Source organism: Balaenoptera ricei, chromosome 2 (assembly GCF_028023285.1).
Source record: "Balaenoptera ricei isolate mBalRic1 chromosome 2, mBalRic1.hap2, whole genome shotgun sequence".
In the NCBI taxonomy this organism is placed as follows: domain Eukaryota; kingdom Metazoa; phylum Chordata; class Mammalia; order Artiodactyla; family Balaenopteridae; genus Balaenoptera; species Balaenoptera ricei.
In genome coordinates this window covers 102,558,153-102,571,186 of record NC_082640.1, presented here as the reverse complement: position 1 = coordinate 102,571,186, position 13,034 = coordinate 102,558,153, and the positions used below count along the sequence as shown (strand labels likewise).

Below are 13,034 nucleotides of genomic sequence, written 5' to 3'. Positions count from 1 at the left end.
CTTTTATTGAAGTAGGCTGTGTATAAATATGTAAACAAAGGCAATTAAAACAGATTTTTTAAAACTTCACAAACGTCTAAATACAGCAAGTCTTATATTCATACCAGGGGAGTAAGATTTAGAACACAGATGCACAATTTCAATATGTATACTTCTAAATGTAGAAAGCCTTCCTTAAGGACTTAGCCTTCTCAATAGGAGGTGGTAGAATTGTTTTCCATTTGCCAGTCACATCCAAAAACCTTGGCAGTCACTTGCCCTAATTTATATCCTTGGTTCTTTGTTATCTTTAAAATGTAATGGTGCTCCTGTGGGCCTCCCACCAATTGCTGTTTTCCAGCGGGAGCTGCTGGCTACATATAGCACGATTTTCAGAGGGTATCTGTGTACTTCTCTACACAACCTCTTGCTATAACTGTAAACTATCCATACTTGATAGTTGGAGAATTTTCTTATGTAGGCCAGGGCCAGTCACTTAACCTCTCTGAATCAGTTTTTTTTTTTTTGCGTTAATGAAAACTATCTCAGGGGTTTTTGTGTAGGTTACTAGAGAAAATCTTATAAAAATGCCTTGCAATAGTAAGCACCAAGTAAATACTATTATTTACTATTATTTCATTGCTATTTTAATCAGATAAATTGCTTCACTCTTTTAATAGGGGAATTTAGAGTAGTTTCATTACATCATGAAAATTATTGGGCAGATTTTTAATATTTTCCACTTCACATTCCCACCTACTATTTACTTTTTGCATGTGAAATAGCTTATTGGGGATGTCTGCACAATGCCATAATCCAGTCATCTCTTTGAAATTTTTCTCCTTTGACTTTATAGCAAATGGCCACTGCAGAAGGACTGATCCAACGATCTAAAGGGAAGGAGAGACCCTTTGTTCTTACACGTTCTTTCTTTGCTGGATCACAAAAATATAGTAAGGACTGGTTCATATGATCAGACTTAAAAACACAAGCTAGCAATCTGTCTCTTTTGACCATATATGGTATATGGTGCTACTGTGTTGATGCCTTCCTTTTCAGTAGGTCAGGTCTTAGAGTGTAGAGAGCAATGTGCTCTGAAGTGTGCCTTTTGTCCTTTGAGACTGAGTAAACCAAATTTAATAAAGTTTAGTTACTTTTTTCCCACTGAAGAACTGGACACTTAATTGTTGGGAGAATGACTTCAGAGTATCTGTCTGCTGGGATGGTCGTATTTTTTTTTTTTTTAACATCTTTATTGGAGTATAATTGCTTTACATTGTTGTGTTAGTTGCTGCTGTATAACAAAGTGAATCAGCTATACATATACATACATTCCCATATCTCCTCCCTCTTGTGTCTCCCTCCCACCCTCCCTATCCCACCCCTCTATGTGGTCACAAAGCACCGAGCTGATCTCCCTGTGCTATGTGGCTGCTTCCCACTAGCTATTTTACATTTGGTAGTGTATATATGTGAACGCCACCCTCTCACTTCGTCCCAGCTTACCCTTCCCCCTCCCCGTGTCCTCAAGTCCATTCTCTACATCTGCGTTTTTATTCCTGTCCTGCCCCTAGGTTCTTTAGAACCTTTTTTTTTTTTAGATTCCATATATATGTGTTAGCATATGGTGTTTGTTTTTCTCTTTCTGACTTACTTCACTCTGTATGACAGACTCTAGGTCCTGGGATGGTCATCTCTGATCCTGTCTCTTTGATTTATCAAGACCAGAGAAAATATACTTTAACACATTCCTTCAACCACCTGTTCCACTCGGCAATGTGGTTTAAAATAGACCCAGCTTTTGCTTGCGGTCAGCGTCGTCTATAACTGGATCCGGTTTACTAGCTAATGCAGATCTAGTTCAACTTAACCACCCTGCGGCAGGAAGGCTATTTTAAGTCCCCTGGCCTTGCATAAATAACCTGAAGCTTAGGTCCTAGTTTGAGGAATCCAGCCTTTATTGTACCACAGACAATATTAGGCCTCCTACTCCACCCCTGAAAACCAGCCCCAATGGCACTCTGGAAAAGGCCAAAATATAATCATCGGGCAAAGATTCAAGTACAGAGATACTCAGCATTAGTCCTTAAAATAAAAAATAAAGAAAATCCAAATATCCAACAATACGGGAACAGTTATTAAATTATGGTATATCCGTATGATAGACTATCATAAGGCTATTTAATATAGCAGCGTTAATTGCATGAGAAAATTTTTGTGACATCATTATAAAAGAAAAAAACAGTAGAAAGCCTAAATGTTTATATATTATCCTGATTTTGTTTAAAAAATAAATATATGTAGGTAGTAATCTAAGTAATTATAATACTGTGGTGATTATGAGTGATTTTAATTTTCTTCTTTTTACTTATCTCTATTTTCCAAATTCTCTACAAGTATCCTTTTTAATCACTATAACAAGTAAAAGTCTTTGAATGAAAACGTTTATAAGCAGCAGTTTAAAAAAGATAACGGGGGTGGAGGAGGGATGGACTGGGAGTTTGGGGTTAGCAGATGCAAACTATTACACAGAAAATGGATAAACAACGGGTCCTGCTGTGTAGCACAGGGAACTATATTCAATGTCCTGAGAGAAACCACAATGGAAAAGAATTTTAAAAACTGCATATATATGTATAACTGTATCACTTTGCTGTGCAGTGGAAATTAGCACAACATTGTAAATCAACTATACTCCAATTAAAAAAGTAGATAACAGAAGATACGCATACTAAGTAATCTTTGATCTCTTAAATATTGGCTCACTGCCTAGTCTTCAGTACTCTGTGTGAAGCTGTCGATTTGCCCCAAAGCATAGCAAGTGAGGCATTACAGAGAACACTGCTGTGTCAAGTTCTATGCTGAGACCAATAGCCAGAGAGAGCTTTCAACAGAACAACCACATGAGACCTGAAAACATCTGAACGTTTACATGAACTTTGTTTCTCGATAAGAATGTTGTCATGTGGGTTTCAGCATCATTATGCAGATATGTACATATCTCATCTGAAGTCAAGGAGAAATTATGAGAATACTATTTTAAAAGAAAAGTCCCTCAAAAATATTTTTCTTTGCTCCCCATAGGACAGCCTAAAATTTCTACAGAATATTAAAGCAAAAATAGCTACCAAAAGTATTTTGGTAAAAGATTGACAAAAGTGTTTCAGGTGTAATCTAGACTTAGTAACATAAGATATTTTTTCCTTTATGAACCTCTTTAGTGTTATATATCTTTACAAGATCTTATCAACTATTCAGTGAGCAAGAGCACTGACTTTAGAGTCAGACTGCCTGAGCTCAAATCCTACCATATCCATTGTTTGCCATGTTTCCCTCACTGTAAAATAAAGTTCAACAGTGTTTACCTGATAGAGTTGTTGTAATGATTAAGTGGGATAATACAGGCAAAGCAACGTAACACCTGGCTCAGTGAGGGCTCTGTAAATGTTAACTATTGTTATTGCTGCTGTTATTATGTCTCCCTTGTACCGTCTTAAGTCCTCTTATAGAGGATTTTGTGGAGTTGGGGGCGGTGTGTGGCGGATAGGCATATAGATCAATGGAACAGGATAGAGAATCCAGAAAGAGTCGCACACATATATGATCAAATAATTAGCAACAAAGTTGCTAAGGCAATTCAATGGAGAAAGGAGTTTTTTCAATAAATCGTGCAGGAACATGGGGTATCCATGTGGGGGAGGAGGAAGAACCTTGACTCTTACCTCACACCATACACACAAAGTAACTCAAAATGGAATATAGACCTAAATTATAAAAGCTACAACAAACAAAAAGCTTCTAGAAGAAAACATAGAAAATCTTTGTGACTTTGGGGTGGCAAAAATTTCTTAGATAGAACACAAAAAACATGAACCATAAAATTAAAAAAGATAAATTGGACTTCATCGAAATTAAAAACTTATGCCCTTTCAAAGATATTGTTAAGAAAATGAAAGTCAAGCCACAGACTGAGAGAAGATATTTGCAATATACATATATATCTGCCAAAGGACTTGTATCCAGAATATATAAAAAGAAAGAAATGTTTTCCTTTATGTTGGTTTGCCTATTACAAATAAGGAATCTAAATATGAAATTGAGTACCTGGGCTGATTTGTGATTTTTTTTCTTTTAATACCTTCTTACTGATGACCAAAGGTGCTGTGTGGACAGGTGACAACACAGCAGAGTGGAGTTACCTGAAAATTTCTATCCCTATGTTACTCACCCTCAGCGTGACTGGGATCTCTTTTTGTGGAGGTAAGATGATATCCTCAAGCTTGACGTGAGAGAAAATCAAAGGGAGGGTGTTTTCTATTTTTTTTTTATTATTAATTTTTATTGGAGTATGGTTGCTTTACAATGCTGTGTTAGCCTCCACTGCACAACAAAATCAATCAGCCATACAAAGGGAGGGTATTTTCATTGAAGCTGGTCACAAATCCCTTCTTGTGAGCTGTTTTCAACAGGGATACTCTATGGCCATACCACCCTGAATGTGCCCGATCTCCTGTGATCTCGGAAGCTAAGCAGGGTCGGGCCTGGTTAGTACTTGGATGGGAAACAAGGGTAAACATGGGAAAGAGAAAATTAGGAGAGTGAAGGAGAGCAGACTAGAGAGGAGAGTGAAGGGGACGCTTCAGAGCTGTGTGTGTATTGTCTGAACTGAGGACATGAAGAAAGTCATCAGAAAGTGAGCCACAGTGTTTCTTTCCCTCATTCTCTTACTGCTCCCTCCTTAGACACTCTTGATAACTGAGTTTCTCTTCTTGAAACATGCCTTTTCTACCTGAAAGTAAGAAAAATGGAGAGAACTACAAAGAATTTAGCAAATCAGAAATCAGCCTTACAGAACTCCTGTGACACATTTTAACTGTTAAATACACACACACACACACACACACACACACACACACTCTTGGAAAAGATAAAGTTAATTAAAATAAGATTCTCTGATGGGCTGCCTTTCCCTAATCCTAATACTTCCCTGCAGGTGAGAGATCCCAGTATGGCAGGTGCTCAGCCTGGCTACAGGTCCAGCTGCTCCATGTTTTCAGTGGGCCTGGGAGCACCTTAATATCACTTTTTGATAGATGTGGTTTTTTATGGTATTGGTCCACATTCAATACAAGGAATATGTATCCTGCTTAAGGGATAAGCACGAAATTCTCCCTAATAAACCTCTAATTCTGATTATATCTTTCCCTTTAGTTCTTTCTATAATTTTTATCTTGCTTCAGCTGTTGATTTCAAATGAAATCAATTGCCAAACCGCCCCCCCCACCCCTAAACACAGGCTTATTGAATCAGGCAGACATTTTGCAATTTCTGGGTTACCTGGGCTCAGGACATACAGAAATGTTGATCTTGCAGTAAAGCCTTTTGACAGGAAAAAAATATATTCAAAGAGCGTACTGTCAGATCCCCAAACCGCCTTGAGTTTTTTAGTATGTGCTCCCTAATTTGAGGTCACAGTTTTATGCTGTCATTTTTGAGTGCGCATACAGCGCCTTTGCCCTGTCCGTCTTCAAGGCCTTATCTTACCTGGGTACATCGTCTGTTAGACGCCTGGGTGTCTGACTCAGCCTTTCTTAATTGACTAATCAGCGGATGTAGGCGGCTTCATCGGGAATCCAGAGGCAGAGCTGCTAGTGCGGTGGTACCAGGCCGGAGCCTACCAGCCCTTCTTCCGTGGCCATGCCACCAAGAACACCAAGCGACGGGAACCCTGGCTCTTTGGGGAGGAGCACACCCGGCTCATCCAAGAAGCCATCAGAGAGCGCTACACCCTCCTGCCCTACTGGTATTCTCTGTTCTACTCTGCACACGTGGCTTCCCAACCCGTCATGAGGTAAACAGGCTTCACCAGTCACACCAGCAACCAATCTCTACCAGAAGATCCCCTCAGCCACTGGCAATGGAGTGATTACAGTGATTGCAAAAGAAAAGCCAGGTGTTTAACCAAGTGCCAATCAGCTTATTGAGCACCAACTGTGAGCAGGGTCAGGCAGTAGAGGTCACAGAAGATAAAAACTAGATCTCCTGCTACTTGGTGGTTCAAGTGTTAATATTTGGTAGGAGAGAGAAATAGGAGAAAGAAAGAAAAGGAAAAGGAAGTGACTTTGTAACTGAATTCATCCAATATTTAACCCATGTAGTTCCCCTACAAAACTTGCCACCGCAAAATGTATCTCTTTGGCTTGAGGATTCTTGGGGGCTGATTGTTTTTAAGAAACAAAAGGTTCAGGAAGTCTTTCTTTTTAACCTCCTCCCTAACTGCCTAAAAGAATTTAGTTAAAGGACCTGGTCCAGGGAGTGCATTATCACCAGAGATATCTACAAGGAACATGAGCTAAGCATGGTAGGGGGAACGTGGAGACCGAAGTACTCTCTGTGTCCCACTGTCTCTGCATGGCCCAGCAAACATTTGTTTACCAAACATTTGTTTTTCCATCTCTGAGTGAATATCCTTCCTCCCCTTTGAAGTCCCAAACCCACTCCCTTCTCCTTTTCTCAGGTGTTATATAAGCCTCAATTGCCTATCCTGTCCTTAGGCATCATATTTTTATGGAACCCCCCTCATATGTACTAATTACATTTGATTTTCTCCTGTTAAATACTCTCATGTCAATTTAATTCTTCAACCAGCCAGAAGAACCTAGACGGGTAGAGGAAAGTTGTTTTTTCGTCCCGACACCCACAAGCATCCTCTCATGAAGAACAACTTATTCTGCCAGTCTTAGCTCTATCTTACCCTTAGGACTTTTCCTGGTGTATGAATTATATTCTGATTCTATTTTGAAGACAGGATGTGAATACCAACTTTCTGGGTTAGAGAACAGTACACACAGAGACACACATAGTAAGCACATCAAGACCTCTAGATTAGCAGTTCCTCAGCCTGGCTCAGATCAGAATCATCCGAGGAGCTTTTTAAAAATACAGATTCCAAGGCCATACCACCAAACCTACTAGAAATCCCTTGGTTAAGTTCCAGGGATCTATATTTGTTAGAAGTTCCCCTGGTGATTTTAGACATCAACCAGGTTTAGAGACTGCTGCTTTGTTATATTTAGTAGGAAAGGAATAGATTATTACAAAGGCTAGTGAATAAACTAAAAATAAGTTTCTCTTATTAAAAAATATCTTCTCCTCATGAAATTGAAAATAATATTAGAACCATTAGGTTAATATCCAGATACATAGGTATTGAAAGTTTTATGATTTTTATAAGCCCAAGTGCCTCCTAGTTAGTTGTGTACAATAACAATAAAACAAAACCCAAAAGCCACACAAGTTTCTGAAACCTCCAAAAAATGTTGCCAGCTTGAGAACAAGAAAAACCAATTATTTTTATTTAAATAGGCAATGATTAACGATTCATGAAAAGCAGTGACAGAATGAAAAAATGGCACAGATTTTACAACACTATAAAATTCAGTTTTACAAACATTTAATTTGTTTTACGCCAAACGTGTTAGGCATTTGGACTTGGACAAAGCTCCGATTCTGTCTGTCAGAGTAGTATTTAGTGCTCAACAATAAGAAGGGGAAATTTCAGGTACCAGAATTCTCAAGCTTTCATTGACCCATTTAAGCTAATACATAGCTCTTTCACATAAGAAAAATATATAGTAATCATAACAAGTGCTCATAAAATCTTTTGTTATAAATTTATTTATTTAATTTATTTATTATTTTTGTCTGTGTTGGGTCTTCATTGTTGCACGTGGGCTTTCACTAGTTGCGGCGAGCGGGGACTACTCTTCGTTGCAGTGTGCAGGCTTCTCATTACGGTGGCTTCTCTTGTTGCGGACCATGGGCTCTAGGCGCGCAGGCTTCAGTAGTTGTGGCTCACGGGCTCTAGAGCTCAGGCTCAGTGGTTGTGGCGCGCGGGCTTCTGTAGTTGTGGCTCACGGGCTCTAGAGCGCAGGCTCAGTGGTTGTGGCACACGGGCTTAGTTGCTCCGTGGCATGTGGGATCTTCCCGGACCAGGGCTTGAACCTGTGTCCCCTGCATTGGCAGGCGGATTCTTAACCACTGTGCCACTAGGGAAGCCCTCATAAAATCATGAATCATACAAAAAGAGTCTTGGCTTTTTCCAATTTCCTTTGAATAGTTATAAAACTGAAAATGTAAGTGACTGAATTATAATAAAAATCTAATGATGTTGAAGTAAGAAATTTCTTTTTTCCTTTCCCCAGGCCTCTGTGGGTAGAGTTCCCTGATGAATTAGAGACTTTCAGTATGGAAGATGAATACATGCTGGGTGAGCATTTCTTGATTAATTATAGTTTTGATAAATACTTTAATTATGTTTTTCTTATTGTATTTTCTAGTGTAAGAACGCTAAAAAATCCCTAATCTCAAGAAAGCCAAAAACAAAAATAAAAGAAATTCCATCACCAAGATCTTTAGTGTATTAGTGGGATCACAGCTCTATTCTCTTGTCATGCAGAGCTTCGCATAACATGTTAACTTCATATAAACCCATTCTATTTGTGGATGCAATTTGGGATTCTGGTCTGGGTCCACTCCTAAGCCTTATGATACCACCACAGGGAAGGGAAGTAGAAAAAAGTAAACCAGATAGTAAAGACTCAGAAGAGCTTATTTCATATGCAAGATAGGGTTGTTTGTTTGTTTTGGGTTTGGGTTTTTTTGTTTGTTTTGTTTTTTGGGTTTTCTTGGTTTTGATTTTGGTTTTGGTTTTTTGGGGCTTTTTGTTTGTTTGTTTGTTTTGGTTGGCCTCTTCTTTAACAAGGGTTAACCAGATTTGGAACATGGAAGTTTATCATTTGGGGAATGGGGTCAAGAAGCCAGGCTCAACATAGAGTTACCCAAAAGGTGAATTCCATTTCTAAAGAGTAGAAACCCCAAAATGTAAACAACCTCTCTTTTGGTCTCCACTCATCCTTAGGTCTCAAGTTTCAAAGCTACTTCCCTGGAGAAAATTTCCCTGACCAAAATTGCTTCCTAATACCTAATTCCACCTGCATTAGTCAAAGTCAGTCCCTCTTATTATATAACTTTCATTCCATTTTGTACTTTCATCTTTTTGGTATTTGTCTTAACTCTAATTAATTTGTAATTACTTGTTTAATATCTGTCTTTACTGACTGTAAACTTCATGAGGGTGGGGACCATGTCTGTCTTATTTGCCACTCCATCCCCAGAGCCTTAGCACAGTGGCTGGGACTCAGGAGGAACTCAACGAATATTTGTTGAATTAAAGAGCAAATTCATAAATGGATGAATTTTACATATGGTGGTGCCAAGATCAAAATGAAATTAATAATCCAGATTGCCTTTAAGAGAATTACAGGCTTCCAGTGATACCTGCCCAAGGAAGAGGACCTGAGTATCTACGTGGACCACACTTCTGGGTCACAGTTGTAGACTCACCACGATCAAAGTCACGTTTGGCAAACAATGAAGCACTTAGAGAAGTGCAATGGTGCTTTCAGATGACAGTTATGCACAAAATGAGGCTGTGCCAGACTTGTCAGGGTCCCTGCCTGTAATCCTACTATACCATAGAAGGATTAATGATAGGTAATAATACAGTTACCTCTTTGAGCACCTGTTCTCTTTCTAACTAACAGTGCATCTCCCGGATGAATCATTGGTTCAACTCACCAAGATCTCTACCTTCAAGAAGTTCAGTTGAGTGGTCTTTGAAACCACAAAGAGAAGGGATGTTTTCAGACCTCTTATCATGATATTCAACTTTATTTCTTCTCCATTTTTCAGGAAGCGCTTTATTGGTTCACCCAGTCACAGAACCAAAAGCTACTGTGGTTGATGTGTTTCTGCCAGGATCAAATGAGGTAAAAGTAAATGACAAACATCCGCATACCTTACATGCCTCACGTCTCTTCCCTTCAAACTTGGTGGCTTAAAATGACAAAAATTTGTGCTCTCACAGCTCTGGAGGCTTGAAGTCTGAAATCATGGTGTCACCAGGGCTGGCTCCTTCTGGAGGCTCTGAGGGGGAATCTGTTCCATACCGCTCTCCTAGCTTCTGGTGGCTGCCTGCACTCCTTGGCATTCCTTGGCTTGTAGCTGCATCGCTTCAGTCCATGCCTCCATCTTCACAGTGTGTGTCTGTGTCTCCCCTACCATTGTCTCTTATAAGACACTTGTGATGTTATTTAGGGACCATCTGAATAATTCCAGATTACCTCCTTATCTCAAGATCCTTAATTTAGTCAAATCTCTTAACCATAGAAAGTAATATCCACTCCATCCAGGGATTAGGAAGCAAATACATCTTTTTGAAGAGCCACCATTCAGCCCACTACACTTGTCATTACTGATACGACAATAACCAGGCTTTTCTACAGAGTGCTCATGAATGATGTTCTTTCTGCTTGGTTTCTCTAGTAATTTGTAGTTCTGAAGGTGGGGCTCTTTATAAAGGTTCCCCTGCCAAGCAGAAACCCGAGAAAAAAGTTAAATATAACAACAGCTAAATAAATTGTCCTGCCAAGCATTTCTGCTGAGAGTTTCTCAAGTCGATTCTGACAAAGCGTAGGTTCCCACTGAGAAGAACTAGCTCCCTTTCTGACTTAGCCACAAATTTCTATAATGACCTATTAACATTGCAATCACATTGTTGTAACTATGTAACCTATTCCTTCAACACTATTTCCCAGACTGGTCTGTGATTGTTTCTCTTGCTACATCTTCCCAAAGCCTGGGTAGGAGAGCCAAGCCGTTTCTTGCCAGAACTTTACCTTGCTGGTTAGCTAGTATCGCATCACACTGTGCAGGGAGCTATCTAAAGGCCTTGCTGTCACCTTCCCCGTGTTTCTGTGTGGCCCATTCCCTCTCCCACGAATCTGTTTATCAGGGAGGGCTTCTCTGACACCCTGTTTAAGATTATAAACCGGGGCTTCCCTGGTGGCGCAGTGGTTAAGAATCCACCTGCCAATGCAGCAGACACGGGTTCGAGCCCTGGTCCGGGAAGATTCCACATGCCGCGGAGCAACTAAGCCCGTGTGCCACAACTACTGAGCCTGCACTCTAGAGCCTGTGAGCCACAACTACTGAGCCCGCGTGCCACAACTACTGAAGCCCATGCGCCTAGAGCCCGTGCTCCGCAACAAGAGAAGCCATGCAATGAGAAGCCCACGCACTGCTACGAAGAGTAGCCCCCGCTCTCTGCAACTAGAGAAAGCCCGCATGCAGCAGCAAAAACCCAATGCAGCCAAAAATAAATAAATAAAATAAATAAATTTTAAAAAACCAAAAGATTATAAACCACTCCCGCTGCCCTGGTACTTTCCAGCCCTCCTTCGTCCTTTATATTTCTCCGCAGAACATGCCATTTTAAACATTCTATGTATTTACTTTTATGTTTTGTTTATTATTTATCTCTCCCATTAGAATGTTAGCTTTTTGAGGGCAGTGATTTTTATCTGTTATGGTCTCTGCTGTATCCCCAGCATCTAGATGGGCACGTGGCCCATAGTAGGCCTTCTGTAAGTACTTGCTGGGTGAGGAGCTTGGTGACTAAGCTCCGGGTCTGATCTACATTATGTTTTGTATCAGTTGTATGCTTCCTAGGCTGGAGATCTTTGAATATGGCACCAGAGCACACACTCTATACCTCTCGTTTCAGTTAGTTAGACTGGAAATGGTCAACAGGAAATCCCCAAATATTGTTTGAATCCTTTTTTTTTTTAACCTTTCACTCCCACCAGCTTTTTATCTAAAGCTAGTAGAATTCACCAAAGAAAGACATTAGGAGAAAAGAAAGCTAAGACAATATCCCTTGTAAACACAGATGCAGAAATCCTTGGCAAAACATTAGCAAATTGAATCCAGCCAAAGATAATACTTCATGACAAGGTGGGGCTGATCCAGTTGAATTAAGAGTTCACTGTAGCTAGCAATTGTCAGGTCACAGCCCTCTCACATTCACAGCAGGACAATGACAGATTCAACAGCCCAGCTTTATAAAGGCTCTGGTAATCCCAGGAGGTGAACTTGTGAAATAGACTCTGTGGCTGCCAGAAATTATATTGAACTAGAAGAGAGAAAAAGGTTTGTTTTCATGCTGCTTCTGATGGTATCTTAAGGATTTATCCCACCAAATTACTTTGCAGGACTTTTTTGGCACTTTAGCAAGTAAACCCCCTTGACAGGCCTCTCAGGTAAGAGTTTGAACCTCATCCCTGAATTGAACTCTGTTAAGAAACAATGACAATATAGTAGTAATCCAAGTTTCCATTTGTTTTTCTCTAAGATCTGTTTCCTTGTCTGACACTTTTTTTTCTCCTGACTCATTTGTAATCTGTTTGCTTGCAATGTGCTTTTCTGCTTTGTTGTGGTTTTCTCTCTTCCATTGTCTTTTTCACTACTAGATCATTAAGTTTTTTTGTTTTTTTTTTTAAAATTATGTATTTATTTTTGACTGCATTGGGTCTTCATTGCTGCACGCAGGCTTTCTCTAGTTGTGGCGAGCGGGTGCTACTCTTTGTTGCGGTGCACGGGCTTCTTATTGCGGTGGCTTCTCTTGTGGAGCACAGGCTCTAGGCGTGCGGGCTTCAGTAGTTGTGGTACGTGGGCTCAGTAGTTGTGGCTCACGGGCTCTAGAGCACAGGCTCAGTAGTTGTGGCACACGGGCTTAGTTGCTCCGCAGCATGTGGGATCTTCCTGGACCAGGGCTCGAGCCCATGTCCCCTGCATTGGCAGGCGGATTCTTAACCACTGCTCCACCAGGGAGGTCCCGATCATTAAGTTTTTATAAGCCAACTGGACTATAAAATACATGAGGGCAGGTTCTATGTCTTTCTGTTCACTCGTGGGTACCCAGCAATGCTGGGCACACGGTAGATTGATCTATAAATAACTTTTGGATGGATGAATGGAAAAATGAATGGCCTTTTAGTCAGCTTAATCTGTCACAGTACTAGGTTTTTCCTTTGGAATCTTTTTAAAAGCATATGTTCTTCCTAACTTCTACTCAAGGTGTTTTTTTTTTTAATTGTATTTATTTTAGCTTTCTGGTTATTTGAAATCCAGATAAATGGATGTTTTACTAAATA

General features: G+C 40.0%; 1 protein-coding gene across 4 annotated transcripts in view; it reads left to right on the top strand.

Moving 5' to 3' along the window:
- The window catches only part of GANC (glucosidase alpha, neutral C), a 75,930-nt gene that overhangs the window by 46,004 nt on the left and 16,892 nt on the right, over positions 1–13,034 (top strand). For all 4 annotated transcript variants that reach the window (XM_059913522.1, XM_059913520.1, XM_059913519.1 and 1 more), the window contains 5 exons: positions 836–932; positions 4,138–4,239; positions 5,587–5,830; positions 8,184–8,248; positions 9,733–9,809. In XM_059913522.1, coding sequence (XP_059769505.1) covers positions 836–932; positions 4,138–4,239; positions 5,587–5,830; positions 8,184–8,248; positions 9,733–9,809 — 585 coding nt within the window. The remainder of the gene's footprint in view (positions 1–835; positions 933–4,137; positions 4,240–5,586; positions 5,831–8,183; positions 8,249–9,732; positions 9,810–13,034) is intronic.